A 19,821-nucleotide genomic window follows, 5' to 3' on the forward strand; every position below is an offset into this window, starting at 1 on the left:
TTTTTTTTTTTTTTTTTTTTTTTTTTGAGGCGGAGTCTCGCTCTGTCGCCCAGGCTGGAGTGCAGTGGCACGATCTCGGCTCACTGCAAGCTCCGCCTCCCGGGTTCACGCCATTCTCCTGCCTCAGCCTCCCGAGTAGCTGGGACTACAGGCGCCGCCACCACGCCCGGCTAATTTTTTTGTATTTTTAGTGGAGACGGGGTTTCATTGTGTTAGCCAGGATGGTCTCGATCTCCTGACCTCGTGATCCGCCCGTCTCGGCCTCCCAAAGTGCTGGGATTACAGGCTTGAGCCACCGCGCCCGGCCCAGCATGCCTTTTTAAAGCTGTTGCAGTTCTTCTGCCCATCCTGGTGCTGAGGGACTCTCCCCTGTATGTAAACCCCAAGAAAACCAAGAAAACCCTGTGTATCGTTTGCTGGGTTTGGGTCTCAACCTTTTTTTTTTTTTTTTTTTTAAAGAGACGGGTCTCACTCTGTTGCCTGGCCTGCTGGCGCGCAGCTCACTGCAGCCTGGAACTACTGGGTTCAAGCGATCCTCCTGCCTCAGCCTCCCAAAGTGCTGGGATGAGAGGCGTGAGCCACTGCACTCCAACTGTATTGATCACACATTCAGCCATCTATCCAACCATCCTTCATATTTGTTGATGCATTTCAAAAATAAGTTCCAACATCAGAACAGACCCCTCCTCAGAGGATACCCCTGGCTATCACACGGGTAGGGTGCCCGCTGAAGCTCTTCCCGTCCCTAGAAGCCAGTCCAGCTGTCCCGTTTGCGTTAACAGTCTTTTCCTGTGAGCACTGCGAGGGCAGATCCAGGCTGCTGCAGATCACCCCCGGATCTCAAATGCTGAGTGGCCCAAACGAAGCTCAGGGACCTTAGGATGTTGACAGTAGGTGATCTACTGCCGTCCACTGAGGACAGCTGACGCTGTTTGGAGGTACAAATTGTCCCTGTCTTCAAGAATGTTACCCTGAGGCCAACTGCTGAGAGAATAGGTCCATGTTTCACACACCCCCCACTCCCGCCCCGCCATCTTCTACCCTCGTTAATTCTCAGGGCAAGGGATGGTCTGGGGCAGCCTGGAGAGACCAGACCCACAAGCTTTTTAAAATAACTGCATCCTTTAATGGCAGTAATACAATTATTGGATTAAGAGACCACAGGAGAAAGGCAGGTGACGTTTCTGGAAGACAGGTATGGAGTATAAAAAGGGTGTGAAATAGTCATGCGGCGATCATTGTAAAAATACAGTTCATTATATACATATTTGCACCACCAACTCTCAACTCTGAAACAGTATTTACACTTTTGTTACAATCCTGGTTAGAGAACAATTTTTCTTTAAAAGCTCGGCCTGATGGCAAATGAGAATTTCAGGTGAATTCATAGTCCCATGAGGTTCTTAGGCTGAATATTCCAAGAGGAGGGCTCCAGCTTCTATTTCATCCACAGATTTCAGTTTAAAAAATATTTAATTTTCTTTTACAAAAGAAAATCCTCAAAAGGAGAGGAAAAACAACAAAAAAAAAACCAAAACACTGCCACACTGTGTATTCATACTTATTTTACAAACACCAAGGGCTGCGCCCTCTGCTTCAAGGCCAACACTGGTGGCTGAAGACAAATCTCATTAATGATTGTTAAAAAAAAAAAAAAAAAAAAAGGACAAAAAGACCAACCAACCTGATCCCAGCACTGACCCCTCAGGGCTATGCAGCCCTGTAGGACACACTGCCTCCTGGCCCCAAACTATGAGTTTTTCATTTTTCTCTTTTTGGGGTGGGGTGGGATAGCAGCCTGTTCACCCCACCCTGAGGAGGAGGGAAGGGGAATCCCTTGGCAGGTGCCCAGGTCTCCTCCTGGTCAGCAATGAAGAGATTGGCCTGCAGCCACACAGCAGGCCAGGGAGACAGGCAGATGGAGCTACAAGCACACACTTCCTGAGGCCCCTCAAGTGGCCCAGAGGCAGGATAGCAGGCCTCCCCCAGCACCCCTTGTGCCCATCTCCCAGGCTGTGTCCATAGGTGGGCCTCCTCCAGGGCTCTGCAGAGGAGGCTGGCCCTCAGCCAGGGTGGGAGTGTGGGGGCAGCAGAGGCTTCCCCTCTCCTGCCCTGGCTGCAGGCTTCCCACTCTCCTTAGCCCCTTTCTGAAGTGTACACAAATCTCACAGAGCAACACACCTTGGAACCCCTGCATCTGCTGGGTTGGGAGAGGAAACCTGAACACATCAATACCTGACGCCCTGCAGGTCACAGTGTGAGGAGGTGCGAGGAAAACAGAAGAAACACTTGGCCAGGAGCCACCCTAGGGCCCCTGCTGTTGGGGCCTGGCGGCGCAGCCACTTCACGGATCCTGGAGCTGTCCGGGGCCGAGCTGCAGTGCGGTCATAGCGGGTGCGTGGCTTGAGGACCAGGACAGACCCTGGTGTGGGCAAGGAGGGTGTGGCCCTGATGGGACAGGTCGGGTTAATACTGACAGAAAACTGGTACGTGCTCCAAGGGGCTGCCTCCTGGAGGTGGCTCTTCGGGACTCCGCCCCACACCAGCCCCCACTGCCTTTGGGTCCTGTTCTCACACTGGAGGCTTCTGCTGCAGGCTGGGGGGCATTGGCTTGCTCTGGACGGAGGGTGGCGGGTAGGGCACACGTAGTAATGCAGGGACAGGAGCAGGCACGTGCCAGGGAGCCCCAAGTGCCACTGAGGGCTCTTTACTTAATACCTTTTCACTGTCACCATCTCCTGAGTGGGTTGTCACGCCCTGCACTGAAGAGACAGTGATGGTGCACCCCAGGATTCTAGAAACGCCTGAACCTGCTTCCACACAGGCCCTGCCATGGTCTTGGTTCTGGGTCTCTTTGGGCACAGGGTGAGGAGCGTTCAGTGCCTTCCAAGACACCAACTGTTCCCTTTGTCCTGGGGAAAAGGGGCCATGCTTTGCCCAAAAAACCCACTGGGCCTCCAGCGAGGCCCGGCCAGGCAGAGTCCATGGGGTCTGAGTCTGGACACTGGCGACAGTTCACAGGTTTGCGGGCACGAGTCAGTTTGCTCAGCAGGAGCTCCTGAGCCCGCCACACTGACTAGAACTTAAGATGGTTATATACAATTTATAAATCTCAAAGAAAGTACTACTTAAAAAAAAAAAAAAGAAAGAAAAGCAAAAGAAAAGGGAGAAAAGAAAAAAGGAACACCCAGCCTGCCTCCCCTCCCCCACAAGCTCCCCACCCCGGGTGCTGCCCTGAATGCCACCCCAGGAAGGGCGGCTGGAGCCACGGCTCTGGCTGGACACTACTGGCAAAAGGGGGAGGCCGTGGGGTCGAAGCCTTTAAAAACATCCTTTAGGGACGCCGCATCCTGCTCGCCCTCGCGGGCCGGACTGTTCCCAGCAAATGGACTTCCTGAGCCCGTCTTGGGTGCCTGCTTCACCGTCCCGAAGAGGGTGGGAACGGGCAGGTTGTGCACCCCGGGCTGGGGTGGGGCACCCTCAGGGGGTGGGGTGGCGGTGGTGGCGGTGGGGGCTGTAGCGGCCTTGGGCCGGGGCCGGTTGTAGCTGTTGTATCTGTCCGTGGGGGCGCCCCCATCGGCACCGACTTTCCCTGTCTCTGGCTGTTCCAGGGCAGACTTGCGGACGAACGGGGGCTCCTTCGCCTTGGAGGCCGAGCTCTTGCCATTACCTTCAGCGCCCTTGGGCTGGGCACCTGTGTCAGCGGCTGGCTCTGTGGCTTTGCCCCCCGCGTTGGGAGTCCTCGGGTCGTAGAGGCTGATGCCGCTCAGCACGCTGCTCTGCCCGCTCCCTCCACCCTGGCCCAGCCCACCGGCTGCCAGCACGCGAGGGTCATAGGGAGCGGTGGCTGGTGGGGAGGCATCCCCACTCGGGCTGGCAGTGGGAGAGGGTGCCTCAGCGGGGCTGGGCTTGGTAGCCCGGGAGGAGGCCGTAGAGTCTGTGGGTTTCTGCAGCCGAGGGTCGGTGGGGGCCTTCCGCACCCGGGGGTCACTGGGTTTGTCAGTGGAACCAGGAGTAGCTGAGGAGCCGGTGGCATTGACCGTCTTGAGGATGCGAGAGAGAAGTTCAAAGTCGGGGAGGTTGGCGCCCTGTGTGCTGGAGTCCGTGGAGGCACCTTGGCGCTGCCGGGCGTTGGGGGGCCCTGCCGTTGCGGCGCGGTGCAGGCGGGGGTCCAGGGTGGGCATGGACTGCAGGGCAGCGGGCACGGGGGGCACTGCGTCCTGCTTGGGGACGGGTAGGGGGATCAGGTCCTCGGGATTCCAGAGCACGGTGCGGGCGAAGCTGGGCTTGCTCAGGGTCACGTCCTTCTTGATGTGGCTGAACTGCTGCAGTTGTGACCGTGGGTCCCGCAGGGGGTGCCCGGGGAGTGGGTCCAGGGGAATGTTCACGGCCTTCTCCCGCAGGGCCCGCTCCCCTTCCTCTTCCTCCGCAGGGGGCGGCCCAGACCCCTTGGAACTGCTGGGGCCCACAGGGCTGGAATGAAGGCTGCCTTCAGGCTTGGAGGTGGGCAGGGCGCGAGCCAGCCGAGGATCAGAGGGTCCGGAATCCCCTGGGCCAGACCCGCCAGAAGCCTCTGCGTGGCGGGTGAGTCTGGGGTCCCGGCTGAGGCGAGGGTCTGCCAGCCGGCTTCCTGTTGGGTGTCCCTTCTGGAGGCGGGGGTCTCCCAGCCCACTGCTGCTCAGCTCTCCAACTGAAGCTGGGGGTCGGCTGGACGTCTGCTGCCTCAAGCTCTTCAGGATGGAGGTTACACTGCTTCCACCCTCATCCTCATCACTTGAGTACCAGTTTCCAGTGTCACCTGGGAAAGAACAGAGGAGCAGGGAAGGGTAAGTGGGCGCATCCACCACCCGTCCTCTTGGACCCCACAGCAGCCCACCGTGAGCAGCTCCTTTGCTCGTGCCTCTCAGATCCTCAGGTCCTCCTCTCTAAGGCTCCCTCCCCACAGCAGGCGGCTGAGGAGACCCAGGGAGCTAAGGCGCTACCGTTTATGCCATGCTCCCCAGCGCTCCTCAGTGGCGGCACTGCACTAGTGAGTTACTTAAAATAAAACAAACTACTAACCACCCCAGGAGGTAGTGATACTATCATGCCCATTTGACAGATGTGAAAACAGAGGCACGGTGCCATTACTTAGACATCAGGGCCAGGACTGGGCTGGGACTCCTAACCCAGAGCTCTGGCGTCTCCTCCTGCCCACCTCTGGGCTGGTTCAGCCCCCACTGTGGCAAGTGCAGCTGTGGGCACCTCCTTCTGGAGGTCCTCGTAGCAGATACCATTGACTCAGTTCTGGCTGGGCCTAGGGCTCACAAACACTTGCTCCCAAACCGGCTCACGATGTCCCCATGTCTCAGGGAAGGGCGGCTGGACCAACCAGTCACCGGCTAAGAGGCAGGGCCGGCTGAGCAGACTCAGACATGGGCTCAAGCAAAACCTAGGCCAGTACAGCCTGGGCCATCAGGGGAGCCGCCCCTCTTCCTGCTGTCCCACTGGCTCCTGGGATACTGTCAGGGCCACCTGTGGCCTCTAGTTTCAGGATCCAGAAACCACTTGTCATTTTACCCCAAGGCGGACACCACTAAGTCAACCACACAGCAACTGAGACTTGGTGGCTCATGACTATGATTATTACTGGTTAATTTCAATGACTCTCTTGTCTGTTGGCTCCTTGAGAACATGGTAGGAAAACGGGGGCTTTGAGAGTCTCCCTAAAGCCTCCTCTGGCAGGGCGCAGGCAGCTGATCCTGTTGGCGGCTTTCTCTTCCAGAAACCAGCCCTCCACCCTACTCTATGGGATCAGGGTCTCTCCTGAACCCAACACAGAAAGCCATCCCTGACTGCCAGTTTTCTCAGGGATATACAGCAGCCCCAACCCGGCTTCATGGCCCTGGACAGGGGTCCTCCCTAGCCATGGGCTCCTTCCCGACAGGAAACCCAACCTGGAACACCCCACCACCTCCGCTCCCCTGCACAGCAGCCCAGGGCCTGTGCCCCGGCCCCTGGGGCGGACACGTGCCTTCCTCATTCTCCCGGTCCTGCTTGCTGCTCTCAGCCAGCCTCCTCGCTCTCTCCTCCTCCTCCTGCTGCTTCTGCTGGATCCTCAGGTACAGGGCCCTCTGGGCTGAGGGCAGGAAGTCAGGGACACCGGCGCCTGGCTTCGGCCGGCCTGGGGGCCCTCCCTCAGAGAAGCTGTCGGGCTCCAGAGGGTGCTCAGGGAAGAGGTGCTCCCCAGGCTCCCCTGGCAGCTCTTCGTAGTGCCCGTAGTCCTCTGTGGCAGGGAAGAACCGAGGGTTCATGTCGGGAAGGGCCTCCAGGTGCCAACTCCAGCCCCACCCTGCCCCTCACTGCAAACCCACCCAGATGGTGATGGAGAAGGACGCACAGCCTGCCCCTGCCTGCCCTCCCCAGGTCTCAGGGGAACGGAGCCGCCCATGGGTAGCCCCGCCTATGTGAAGAATGAGGTTCAGAGAGGGTTGAGTGATGGGGCAAACGCTTATGAGGTGGAAACAGGATGGAACATCGGATGTACATTTGTAAGACGCAAGGAGAAGGCTTTGAAAAGACAGAAACAGTCCCTCTGGGACGCAGATTCTAGAGAGGCCAGGGATGGATCCTGCACTCTTTCCTGTACTTGTTTAATTATTTTGGATGGACAGGAGTTTCATGGTTTCTTTCTAACAATTAATAAGAAAACACTGTACATCTCATAGTGAACTCAACCATGTTCAACATTAAAAGCCAGGAAAAGAGAATGAAATGAGCCAAAGTGCTGCTCTGGCCAACAGAGGCTCCAGAGTGCCTTCCCTCCTGCTCCACAGCATTAGGGGGTCTCTCAGGAAGCACCGGGCCTCCACCTCCTGCGGTGTGGGCACTGGCACCAACCACCTCACCCCATGCACTCCCCCAGTGCCTGAGCCAAGAGCTGTGGGCAGCGGCACAGGCTGACGTGGGGACACAGCAGGAGTAAAGGGGAGGGCAGGCTCGGCGACACCTCCTGCATGTTGTGTGTGTGCATGACATGTGAGCATGGGAGACAGCAAGTCACCGAGACGGGGGGATGTCTAGAGTCAGTGCTTCCCCACAGAACGCTATGCAGTGATGGAAATGTTCTAGATCTGCAGGGCAACATGTGGCCACCTAAATCTTCCCGGGGCAGCTGAGCATTTAAAACGTGGTGTCTAAAAAAGTGCACTTGTAACTTAGCTTACATTAATTTCAACTTCGTCAAGTGAACCTGATGGGCCAGCCTGCTCTGTGACACATCACAGCGCAGAGCTGGGACCCACTCGACGAACCAGACAGCCAAGGGTCCCCCTTCACACAGTCTGTGCACACACCAGAAACCACAGACCACACATGTTAGAGGGAGGATTTTATGAAACAGGATTACCCTAGAGACACCTACTGCTACCAATGTGACCGACTTCTGGTTTCCCGCCAGCAAAGCTTCTCCCATGCACCTTTGAGATGCTTTTGTTAAAGGGAACCCCAGCACCTCATTGTGGCAGCCTGTTTTTCTCATCTTTCTAAAGCACCCACTCTCACTCGAGTACCTGCTCTCCTGGCTCCATGCACCACCTAAAGTCAAAGCCCATGTCTACATTTTGATCTCTAGCCTGGGCCTCTCCCTGATGCCCCTGAAACTACCCCTCAAAATTTCCACATGGCCATCAGAGGGGCAGGCACCCTGGAGTGACTATGCCCCACGTCCAGCGCCCTATCCTCAATGCCGCTCCTACCTGCCTTGCAAAACACACACAGGACTCACACTGCCCTACGGCGCCGCATCCAAACCTCGAAGCCCTGCCTTGCACTCCAGTGGCTGCCCTGCTGCCTCTGCCCAGGGACAGCCCCCAGCAGCTGCCACAGCAGCATCCCCAGCTCAACACAGCGTCGCCCCCGCCCAGAGGTCCCATCGTTCCTCACGTTGCAAGTGCTGCTTCACTTCTCAGAGAGACTTTTGTGACCATCCCCATTGAGGCACTGAGCCTTCTGGCCCACCACCACAGTACCCTACCTTTTCTTCTAACAATGGCCAGTGCTGAAAGGAGCCAACTCCTCTATCTACATGCTTGCCACCTGCTTCATTCCACCAAGATGCAACTGGGCAAGGACAGTGGGGGCCTACTGTGCCTGGCCCTCCTCCTCCAGAGGGCTGCACATCGCATCTCCTACAGCTGCAGCAGCGTCATCTAAACCCCTCTGCTCACTGGACACATGTTACCAATGCAAAAGGAAAAAAAGGCAGGAAAACGGCCGGTAAAGGGCACAGAACCCGCAGAGTCCTGGGGTAGACACTGGTTGCTCCAAGCCGAGAACTGCCTGGAAAGAGATAGTTTTGGCCAGGCCACTAACTGAGCCCTGATGAGCCCATCAGCCTCTCAGCCTCACACCCTTGCACACTCGTCCCTCTAACTTCCCATGCTTCCGATTCCAGGCACAGCTTGCAAAATTAAAAAGAAATAACCTATAATGATAATAAACAGAATATTCCTTTCTTCCTCAACAGAATAATAAATCCTATGTTACTGAAAACATTCAACCATTAAATGGGACAGAGATGGAGTCATGCTTTCGAAGAGACTCAGACGAAGGAAGAAAAATCACATCTCCCTGACTACTCCACTGTGTAAAGCCCGCAACCCCAGGCAGTCACACCTGGAGCCCCGCATACCTGCATCCCCCAGGAGTCCGGACTCCATCTCCATGCCCTCCTGCTGCTGGTAGAAGTTTTCATAGAAGTTCTGGGCTGGCGGGATAGGGGGCATCATTCCAGAATGTGGGGAGTCTCCAGGGCCGTAGGGCATCATTGGAGGGCCACCAGGGCCCATGGGTGGGCCAGGATTCATGCCAGGGCCCATCTGCATGTCGGGGTGCATGTCCGGGTGCATGTCGGGGTGCATGTCTGGGTGCATGTCTGGGTGCATGTCAGGATGCATTGGACCGCCCATTGGCCCTGGGGGTCCCATGTTGGGCCCAGGGCCCATTGGCCCTGGGGGTCCACCGGGTCCAGGGAACCTAGAAGAAGGAAAAGGCACCTGTGAGGGAAGCAGCAGACCAGGACTCCCACAGCTGGGGAGAGAGGCAGGACCCTGCCCCAGCCAGGCTTACCCTGACAAGAGGAACCTGGCTGGGCCCAGGATAGTGTTCCCTGCCTACCACGGGGGCCCAGGGCACTCACCTCACACCCAGCTTCTCAGCCAGCTGTCCCGTGGGCCGTACCACAATCTCAAACAAGGAGGGGATCTTCTTGTTGTACATGTCCTGCTGCTGCAGCTGCTGTGGGGACAGCGGCTCATGCACTGGCATGGGCATCTGAGGGGGCCCGGGCGGCGGGGGAGGGGGCGGGGGCGGGGGTGGGGGGCCACCCTGCATGGGCCTGCCATTGGGAGAGGTTGGAGCCTGCGGGCCAGGGGGCCGAGGAGGAGTGGGCAGGAGGCCCACACCAGGGGGCGGTTTAGGCAGGGGGTTGATGCCCTGCTTCTTCAGTTCCTCCACCTCCTTCTCGTCCTCGGCACCTGCTTCTGCATCATCAGCCAACATCTGCGGGTGAGAAAGAACAAAAGAAGGTGTAGACAGGGTCAGGATGGAAACGGACCTCTCCAGGTCTCAGAGCTGAAGTTTATGAGGAGAAGTTCCACAATACAAGGACCTTGAGGTCTAAAGACATAAAGCTAATGACCACAATGGCTCCGTAACAAAAATCATCAGCCACCTCTCTGCTCCACTCTCCGGGACCAGCTGGTGGGGGGCAGGGGGGCGCCTGTTCTTGCTCTATGGCAAAATACAAGAGAAAGTGTACTGTTCAACCATTAAAAGTGAACGATTCGGCCAGGCGCAGGGGCTCACATCTGTCATCCCAGCACTCTGGGAGGACGAGGTGGGTGGATCACTTGAGGCCAGGAGTTCAAGACCAGTCTGGCCAACATGGAAAAACCCCGTCTCTACTAAAAATACAAAAATTAGCTAGGTGTGGTAGCGCATGCCTATAGTCTCAGCCACTCGGGGGACTGAGGCAGGAGAATCACTCGAACCTGGGAGGCAGAGGCTGCAATGAGCCAAGACTGCGTAATTGCACTCCAGCATGGACAACAGATGAGACTCTGTCTCAAAAATAAATACACAAGGCCATGGCCGGGCGCGGTGGCTCACGCCTGTAATCCCAGCACTTTGGGAGGCCGAGGCGGGCGGATCACAAGGTCAGGAGATCAAGACCACGGTGAAACCCCGTCTCTACTAAAAATACAAAAAATTAGCCGGGCGCGGTGGCGGGCGCCTGTAGTCCCAGCTACTCAGGAGGCTGAGGCAGGAGAATGGCGTAAACCCAGGAGGCGGAGCTTGCAGTGAGCCGAGATCGCGCCACTGCACTCCAGCCTGGGCGACAGAGCGAGACTCCGTCTCAAAAAAAAAAAAAAAAAAAAAAAAAAAAAAAAAAAAAAAAAAAAAAATACACAAGGCCAGGTGTGGTGGCTCATGCCTGTAATCCCAGCACTTTGGGAGGCCAGGGTGGGCAGATCACCTAAGGTCAGGAGTTCAAGGTCAGCCTGGCCAACATGGTGAAACCCCGTCTCTACTAAAAATACAAAAAAATTAGCTGGACATGGTGGTACTAAAAATACAAAAAAATTAGCCAGACATGGTGGTGGCCACCTGTAATTCCAGCTACTTGGGAGGCTGAGGCAGAAGAATCGCTTGAACCCGGGACGCAGAGGTTCCAGTGAGCCGAGATAACACCACTGCATTCCAGCCTGAGCGGGAGAGCCAGACTCCATTTCAAAATACAAAAATAAAAACAAACTGAATGATTCAGTGGCATTTGGCACATTAACAATGCTATGCAACCACCACCTCTATCTAGTTCTAGGACATTTTCATCACCCCCAAAAGAGACCCTGTACACACTAGGCAATCACTCCCCATCCTCTGCCCCCAGCCCCCGGCAGCCACTCTGCTTCCTGTCTCTGCAGACCTGCCCCTGCTGGACAGCTCCTGCGAACAGACTCATGCGCTGAGTGTGAGGGGTCCTTTCACTTAGCAAACTGCATCTACACTGCTACATCTATCAGTAGTATGTCACTCAGTTTTTTATGGCTGAATCATATTCCACTGTCCTGTTTGGATGTTAAGGGCCTCTGATCTCACCTGTAATAAGACCCAAACTCCTGAACATAACCCTCAGGGTCTAAGAGCAGGGGTGGGTGTGTGGCTATCTGGGGAGGACTGGGAAGCTTCCTGGCAGCTTCATTTCCTCCCACGATCCCAACTCCTCCAGCCCAACCAGCCAGCCTCACTTCAGTGCAATGAGCAGTCAAGCTCTCCCCTACAGGGCCAGGACCAAGCTGCCCCCAGGCTTTTATTTTTCCCCGTTATTCCCATGTGGCTCAACGTCACCCAACTGTTGAGGTCCGTCATTAGATGTCAATTCATAGTGTCTGTCCAGTCTCCTATACTCACTACTGGGGTACCAGGAGTTCTCTGCCAACACTGCCTATGCCTGTTAGATTATTCAGTCATTCCCGTGTTGATCCTGGCTCACCTCCCTGTCAACTCCATGACGGCAGGACTGTTTCTTCCCTGCTTTATCCCCAGGGCCCCCACAAGACCTGATACAGGGCAGATGCCCAATGAGTGAATGAGAAATGTCAAAATCTCAATTGGACTAGAATGTTTCATCAGTTAGAATCGCATGCAGAAAAGTGAACACAGGAGGCCTGGCTGCTCTCCTTGGAAGCCCTGATTGCAAGGCTAGGCCTTGGCTGGTGTCTGGCAAGCTGGATTTTGGGAGGGCTCCCAGCATTCACTGTCTAGTAAGAGGGGCTCACTGCATCTAAACTGTTTCTACAACCAATGCAGTTTGTGTTGAATGCCTGCTTTGCCCCCCAGATCTGGAATTTTGGTCCATGCCAGGCAGAAGCTGCCTAGGTGAACGGCCCTAGTGAAAACCCTGGGCGTTGAGCAAGTCTTCTCACAAACAGAATGCCCCTCGTGCTGTCACAACTGGAGGAGGGCAGCATGGCCCCTGCGAGTCCACGGGGAGAGGATGTGCCTGCTTCCTCCAGGTGCCCTCATGTACTCGTTCCCGGGGCTGAGTTTGCCTGTGTCGCTTCACTGCAGTAACATCTTGGCTGTGAGTTCCCCAGCAAGTTGCTCTGGGTCATCTTGGGGACCCCAGCACAGATCCCTTAGTGGGTCCTAACACGGGGTCAGGATGAACTAGTCCTGCCCCTCTGCCCAGGAACAGCAGGGATGACAGAAATAGGACCCCCTGGTGGGGGTTGTGCCTTCGCAGTTTTCCCTTCTCCTAGCCATTAGCAGTGGTACCTGAAGATCCAACCTGGATCCCCAAGATCCTGGAACCCCAAGATCCAACAAGAATGTGGCTTCATGGAGGAGGGGTGGAAAACGACACGGTGGAACCCCTCTGTCCTTCTGAGCCCTGCTACTCCAGGTGTGGTCAGCGTGTGAACCAGCAGAGCAGGGGTACCTGTGGAGGCAGAATTCACATTCTGCCCTTGGAGTGTGGGCAGCGCCACCTGAGATGAGCCTTGCTGGGAGGGCCCAGAGCCTTGCGTCAGCTCCCAGTACTGCTGCTTTCAGCACTGCTATGGGCTCACTTCCTCCTGGCCCAAGGGCCCTTCCTCAATTGTGTGTGCGGCCATGGGTTGCGCTGCATCTGCCACCCTGCATTTCCCTCCTCCTTTTCAGTCCTAACTGACGCACATCCTGGGGCCACCACTGGCACCTCCTCACAGAGCCTCCTGAACGTCTGCCTCGTGAATAGAGCCCAGCTGGAGTCCTGGGCTCCCACACTTGTTCTTCACGGCCTGATCCCTGTGTGTGTGTGTGCGCGCACGCACACACATACGCACACACACTCACACTCCCCATGTGTCATCAGCATCTGCCCAAGGACCTAACCCTGCCTCCTCACCACCCCCAGTGCCTGCCACAAACAAGGCACAGAGATTTATCGAGTGAACGACTAAGCAAGGAACACAAACCAATGCACTCTGCCATTCATTCCCTGGAATCCAGAGGCTGGGTCCAGCGCAGAGAAGAAAGGAGCTCAGGCCCTGCCTGACTGGTTGACTCCAACATGGAGTCAACTGCAGAGTCAACCCAAACTGCTCATCGGTCCTGCCAGCACAGACCCTGTGGCCCCTCTGTTCCTGGCCCCTCCACCAGCAAAGACACCAGCTGAGACAACTAGCACCCCACTAGGTGCCAAAGCCTCTCTAGCCAGGACAGACTCTCAGTGATCAGAGGAGTTTCCAAAAGTCAGTCACCTTCTGCAAGCAAGAAGTAACACTGTAGAGGTGCAGAGGCATGTGGGCTGAGCCCATCAGGCCATGTGAATATGCACCAGGAAATGGAAACAACGCAAATGTCTTTCAACGGATGACTGGATAAACAAACGTAGATCATCCACTTGGTGGGGCACTACGCAGCAACAAATGGTAATGAACTGCTACTTGCAACAACGGGTGAATCTCAAAGGCTTCATGCCAAGTGCAAGAAGCCAGACTCAACAAATGCACGCATGTGCACTGTGTACACTCACACTCTTAAAGCTTGTTTACCCCACAATTCTATTTATATGATTTGCTTGAAAAAGCAAAACCAAAGACAGACCCTGACCCACGGTTGCCAGGCACTGGAGATGTGGGGTGGCATTTACTATAAAAGACACAGCGGAGTTTCTGGGGTGACAGAATGGGTTTCCTAGATCCATCTTGTGGGGTGGTGACATGACTCAGTGTGTTTGTCAAAATTCATAGAACTAGGCCGGGCGCGGTGGCTTACGCCTATAATCCCAGCACTCTGGGAGACAGAGATGGGTGGATTTTTTTTTTTTTTTTTTGAGACGGAGTCTCGCTCTGTCGCCCAGGCTGGAGTGCAGTGGCCGGATCTCAGCTCACTGCAAGCTCCGCCTCCCAGGTTTACGCCATTCTCCTGCCTCAGCCTCCCGAGTAGCTGGGACTACAGGCGCCCGCCACCTCGCCCGGCTAGTTTTTTGTATTTTTTAGTAGAGACGGGGTTTCACCGTGTTAGCCAAGATGGTCTCGATCTCCTGACCTCGTGATCCGCCCGTCTCGGCCTCCCAAAGTGCTGGGATTACAGGCTTGAGCCACCGCTTCCGGCCGAGATAGGTGGATTACGAGGTCAGGAGTTCAAGACCAGCCTGACCAAGATGGTGAAACCCCGTCTCTACTAAAAATACAAAAAAAAAAAAAAAAAATCAGCTGGCCGGGCGCAGTGGTTCAAGCCTGTAATCTCAGCACTTTGGGAGGCCAAGCTGGGCGGATCACGAGGTCAGGAGTTCAAGACCAATCTGACCAACATGGTGAAACACCGTCTCTACTAAAAATACAAAAATGAGCCGGGAGTGTTGGTACACGCCTGTAATCCCAGTTACTCAGGAGGCCGTGGCAGGAGAATCGCTTGAACCTGGGAGGCAGAGTTTGCAGTGAGCCAAGATTGCACCACTGCACTCCAGCTTGGGTAACAGAGTGAGACTCCATCTCAAAAAACAAACAATTAAATAAATAAGTAAATAAATAAATAAATAAATAAATAAATAGCTGGGCATGGTGGCGGGCCTCTGTAATCCCAGCTATTCAAGAGGCAGAGAATTGCTTGAACCTGGGAGGCGGAGGCTGGAGTGAGCCAACATTGCACCACTGCACTCCAGCCTGGACGACAGAGCGAGATTCCGTCTTGGAAAAAAAAAAAAACTCACAAAACTATGTATCAGGTGCAGTGGTTCATGCCTGTAATCCCAGTACTTTGGGAGGCCTAGGTGGGTGGATCACCTGAGGTCAGGAGTTTGAGACCATATGGCTAACATGGTGAAACCCCGTCTCTACTAAAAATACAAAAATTAGCTGGGAGTGGAGGCAGGCACCTGTAATCTCAGCTACTCAGGAGGTTGAGACAGGAGAATCACTTGAACCCAGGAGGCGGAGGCTGCAGTGAGCCGAGATCACACCATTGCACTCCAGCCTGGGCAACAAGAGTGAAACTCCATCTCAAAAAAAAAAAAAAAAAATTGGTACCAAAGATGACATACAAAAACATATAATGCTAAGAGCTGGTTAAAGCACTCAGATAAATTTAGAAGGTATGGATTTTCAGCTAGGCATGGTGGTTCACATCTATAATCCCAGCACTGTGGGAGGCCAAGGCGGGGGGATCACCTGAGGTCGGGGGTTCAAGACCAGCCTGACAAACATGGAGAAACCCCATCCCTACTAAAAACACAAAAAATGAGCCAGGAGCAGTGGCACATGCCTGTAATCCCAGCTACTCGGGAGGCTGAGGCAGGAGAATAGCTTGAACCTGGGAGGCAGAGGTTGTGGTGAGCCAAGATCGCGCCACTCCTCCAGCCCGGGCAACAAGAACAAAACTCCATCTCAAAAAAAAAAAAAAAAGGGAGCGGGGAGGGATTACATTGGGAGTTATACCTGATGTAAATGACGAGTTGATGGGTGCAGCACACCAACATGGCACAAGTATACATATGTAACAAACCTGCACGTTATGCACATGTACCCTACAACTTAAAGTATAATAATAAATAATAAATAATAATAAATAAATTAAAAAAAAAAAAAAAAAAGAAGGCATGGATTTTCAGGAAGGGGTCTGTGTGCATACTCCCAAGCAGAAACCTACAACCCTCTAAGCTTTGCAAACATCAAGTTTTGCTCTCAGAAAACATGGCTCTCTACAGAATTTACTTTTAACAGATTCAAGTACCATTATATTTTCTCTCTGCTGGCTTCATAGGTGCCTTCCATGAAACCAAGGGAGATCAAATATAATCCCAATGTCATTTAAAAAATATTTTTTTCCAGCCATTGAAACTACACACAAAAAGCTCCCATAAAGTATCTCTATTTTTTCCATTATTTATTATTATTTCCTAAAAGTATGTTTGGAGCTAAATGAGACACAGTGTTAAATAATTTCGTGAGGTGGGTGGATTATTTGAGGTCAGGAGTTTGAAACCATCCTGGCCAACATGGTGAAACCCCATCTCTACTAAAAATACAAAAATTAGCCAGGTGTCGTGGGGCACATATGTAATCCCAGCACTTTGGGAGGCCAAGGCAGGTGGATCACTTGTCAAGGCAGGTGGATCAGGAGTTCAAGACCAGCCTGGCCAACATGGTAAAACCCTGTCTCTACTAAAAATACAAAATTCAGCTGGGCATGGTGGCAGGCGCCTGTAATCCCAGCTACTCAGGAGGCTAAGACAAGAAATCACTTGAACCGGCCGGGCGCGGTGGCTCAAGCCTGTAATCCCAGCACTTTGGGAGGCCGAGACGGGTGGATCACGAGGTCAGGCGATCGAGACCATCCTGGCTAACACGGTGAAACTCCGTCTCTACTAAGAAATATAAAAAAAAAAAACTAGCCGGGCGAGGTGGCGGGCGCCTGTAGTCCCAGCTACTCGGGAGGCTGAGGCCGGAGAATGGCGTGAACCCGGAAGGCAGAGCTTGCAGTGAGCTGAGATCCGGCCACTGCACTCCAGCCTGGGCTACAGAGCGAGACTCCGTCTCAAAAAAAAGAAATCACTTGAACCTGGGAGGCAGAGGTTGCAGTGAGCCGAGATGGTGCCACTGCACTTCAGCCTGGGCAAAAGAGTGAAACTCCATCTCAAAAATAAACAAACAAAAATTAGCCGGGCGTGGTGGCGGGTGCCTGTAATCCCAGCTACTGCGGAAGCTGAGGCAGGAGAATCGCTTGAACCCGGGAGGCAGAGGTTGCGGTGAGCCAAGATCGCGCCACTGCAATCTACCCTGGGCAACAGAGCAAGACGCCATTTCATTTCTTCTTTTTTTTTTTTCTGAGACGGAGTCTCGCTCTTGTTGCCCAGGCTGGAGTGCAATGGCGCAATCTTGGCTCACCGTAACCTCCGCCTCCCAGGTTCAAGTGATTTTCTTGCCTCAGCCTCTCTAGTAGCTGGGATTACAGGCATGCACCACTTTGCCTGGCTAATTTTGTATTTTTAGTAGAGACAAGGTTTCTCCATGTTGGTCAGGCTGGTCTTGAATTCCCAACCTCAGGTGATCCGCCCGTCTCGGCCTCCCGGCGGGGGCAGGGTTACAGGAGTGAGCCACAGCGCCTGGCCGAGACTCCAGTTCAAAAAAAAAAATTAATTTCACCTGTTTCTTTTTACTTTTACTGGAAAATTTTAAATGAACGAAGTGGTTCTGTGGTGCTCCTATGGGTAGCACTGGCCTAGAGCACAAACTTGGAGCCTCCAGCAGGGGGCAGTCCTCAGTCAGAGAAGGGTAAGTCCTCCCAAGGAGACATGAGGCCTCCCTGAATGGCCAGTTTCCCGTCATCAAACAGCTCAGACTCCAGGAATGTACAGATTACAAAACCCTGGGGCAGGCTGGGCGCCGTGGCCCACACTTGCAATGCCATCGCTTTGGGAAGCCAAAGCGGGCATATCACAAGGTCAGTAGTTCGAGACCAGCCTGGCCAACATGGTGAAACGCTGTCTCTACTGAAAATAGCTTGGTGCAGTGGCGTGCGCCTGTAGTCCCAGCTACTCGGGAGGCAGAGCTTGCAGTGAGCTGAGATTGCGCCACTGCACTCCAGCCTGGGCGACAGAGACTCCGTCTCAAAACAAAACAAAAAAACCCTAGGGCAGCAGGCTCCCCAGAGGGACTGACCTTTTCCTACAGGTGCCCTGCCAATGAGTAATGGATGTTCTCCTACGTCTGCTTGCATGGGGCTTCCCCTGCACCCCTCACATGGGTACCCCTGCCACCAGTTAACAAGACAGTCACTGACACACGGACTCTGGAAGCTGGCAGATGTGCTGATGCCTTGATCCTTTCCATTCTCAAAAAAATACCTAATCTCCTAGAACCTCCTGTGAACTAGAGGGCAGGAAAGCTTCACTTGAAAGGATACCTGTTCCCATAGCCACTCACTCCCCAGATGAAACTCAGGACTGATATTTGGGCATTTAACCCTAACCCAAAGTCCTCAGCCTAGCTCCTCAGAGAGGACAACTGATGCCAGGATGAGTTTCAAATGTCACCTGGCTAAGTGGAGAAGCCATGACACCTCCCCCAAGGGAGTCTTCCCCTTTAGAGACCCCCAAATTCCCTCTACTTTCTCTAATGCATAATGGGGACCCTGAGAGTTGCAAGAAAACGTTTAACTTTTCCATCAAAATACAATCTTTGTCTCTTCTCTGTATATCTTTGGTTTTTTGTGGGTTTTCTTTGAGGTGGAGTCTTGCTCTGGAGTGCAGTGGCTCACTGCAGCCTCAATCTCCTGGATTCAACAGATCTTCCTGCCTCAGCCTCTCGAGTAGCTGGGACCACAGGCATGTACCACAACACCTGGCTAATTTTTTTTATTTTTTTTTTGGAGACACAGTCTCACTCTGTTGCACAGGCTGGATGGAATGCAGGGGTGTGATCTCGGCTCACTGCAACCTCTGCCTCCTGAGTACCTAGGACTACAAGCATGTGCCACTACACCTGGCTAATTTCTATATTTTTAGTAGTGATGGGGTTTGCCATGTTGGCCAGGTTGGTCTTGAGAACCTGGCCTCAGGTGATCTGCCCGCCTCAGCCTCCCAAAGTGCTGGGATAACAAGCGTGAGCCACCACACCCAGTTAAGTTTTTCATCCTTTTTTTTTTTTTTTTTTTTTTTAGAGACGGGGTTTTGCCATGTTGCCCTTAGCTCAAGTGATCTATCTGCCTGCCTTGGCCTCCCAAAGTGCTGGGATTACAGGCACGAGCCACTGCACCCAGCCCAACCAATTTTTTTTTTCTTTTTTTAAGTAGAAACAACATCTCACTACATGCCTAGGCTGGTCTCAAACTCCTGAGCTCAAGTAATCCTCCCACCTCAGCCTCCCAAAGTGCTGGGGTTTCAGGTAATTCGTGTATCCCTGTGTATCGTGGGCTGTCTCTAATTGACACCTAGAGATTAGGATTCATGCTTGGAGGCACATCAGGCAGTATTCCCTTCATTTGGCCATGCCCCCAGGAAACAGCAAAAGCCTGTCCTGGCTTAAGACAAGATACTTGTGACCACCTCAACTCCCTGCAGAAGAGGACACAGTGCCCATGTCCTCCTTAGAATGGCCCAACTCCAAATCAACCCAACTGGGCACTGCAGAGGCTGGACAGGCAGGCTATAGCACTGAGACAATGGACTGCACGTGTCCCAGTTCCTGTGAGCCATGCACCCCGTTAGCCCCTGGACATTACCTTATCCAAAAGCTCCCTCGTCTCTTCCGTCAGAGGGTCGTGGGAAAACATGCAGTCGTCACCATTGATGCAGTTCCCAGTGGTGTGGTACAGCTTACACGGGAAATCACGTTCATGGCAAATTAAGGTAAATGCTTCATCTCAGAGAACACACCCCCACCCAGACCCAAGGCAGAATCCAACTCCCTTTGCTTTGGAGATGAGAAATCTGAGCCCAGAGAGGTGAGGCGACGTGCTCAGGGCTGCTCCGTGGGTTGGCAGGAGATCCATGGAGAGACCCCGGCACTCCAGACTGCAGGGCACTTCCCGCCCCACCACACTGGCTGGGGGCTGCTTCCTCAGATGATCAACCAGACTAGGGAAGTTAAACGACTCGTCCAAGGTATAAAACGACCTGGAAGAATCTCAGCCAATGGTATGGGCCAGTCTTGAGAGCCTATATAAACAGAACATACACCATGTGCATCTCAAAGTTTACTCCCTGGAAGGATGGGAAAGGCAGACCCCTCTGAGTGTGGACTGAGGGTTAAATGAGACAGAGATTCACAGAAAGCTCTTGGCACAGAAAGAGAAAGC

The 19,821-nt window shown here is 53.8% G+C and overlaps 4 protein-coding genes across 8 annotated transcripts in view; 1 reads left to right on the forward strand and 3 right to left on the reverse strand.

Moving 5' to 3' along the window:
* Positions 1–19,821, forward strand: part of SAE1 (SUMO1 activating enzyme subunit 1) — a 549,006-nt gene that overhangs the window by 389,408 nt on the left and 139,777 nt on the right. The window lies entirely within an intron of this gene.
* Positions 1–19,821, reverse strand: part of AP2S1 (adaptor related protein complex 2 subunit sigma 1) — a 400,774-nt gene that overhangs the window by 231,774 nt on the left and 149,179 nt on the right. The gene's annotated exons all lie outside the window — the stretch shown is intronic.
* TMEM160 (transmembrane protein 160) overlaps positions 1–19,821 on the reverse strand; it is a 204,476-nt gene that overhangs the window by 16,489 nt on the left and 168,166 nt on the right. The gene's annotated exons all lie outside the window — the stretch shown is intronic.
* ZC3H4 (zinc finger CCCH-type containing 4) overlaps positions 1,104–19,821 on the reverse strand; it is a 54,136-nt gene continuing 35,418 nt past the window's right edge. For 4 of the 5 annotated variants that reach the window (XM_050772057.1, XM_050772058.1, XM_050772060.1 and 1 more), the window contains exons 10-14: positions 19,246–19,355; positions 9,179–9,540; positions 8,672–9,015; positions 6,014–6,265; positions 1,104–4,798 (exon numbers count right to left, since the gene is read on the reverse strand). In XM_050772057.1, coding sequence (XP_050628014.1) covers positions 3,285–4,798; positions 6,014–6,265; positions 8,672–9,015; positions 9,179–9,540; positions 19,246–19,355 — 2,582 coding nt within the window. In that variant the 3' untranslated portion in view covers positions 1,104–3,284. The remainder of the gene's footprint in view (positions 4,799–6,013; positions 6,266–8,671; positions 9,016–9,178; positions 9,541–19,245; positions 19,356–19,821) is intronic. The other variant, XM_050772061.1, reaches the window with a different exon arrangement.

The sequence above is a fragment of the Macaca thibetana genome, chromosome 19, assembly GCF_024542745.1.
Source record: "Macaca thibetana thibetana isolate TM-01 chromosome 19, ASM2454274v1, whole genome shotgun sequence".
NCBI classification, from domain to species: Eukaryota; Metazoa; Chordata; class Mammalia; order Primates; family Cercopithecidae; genus Macaca; species Macaca thibetana.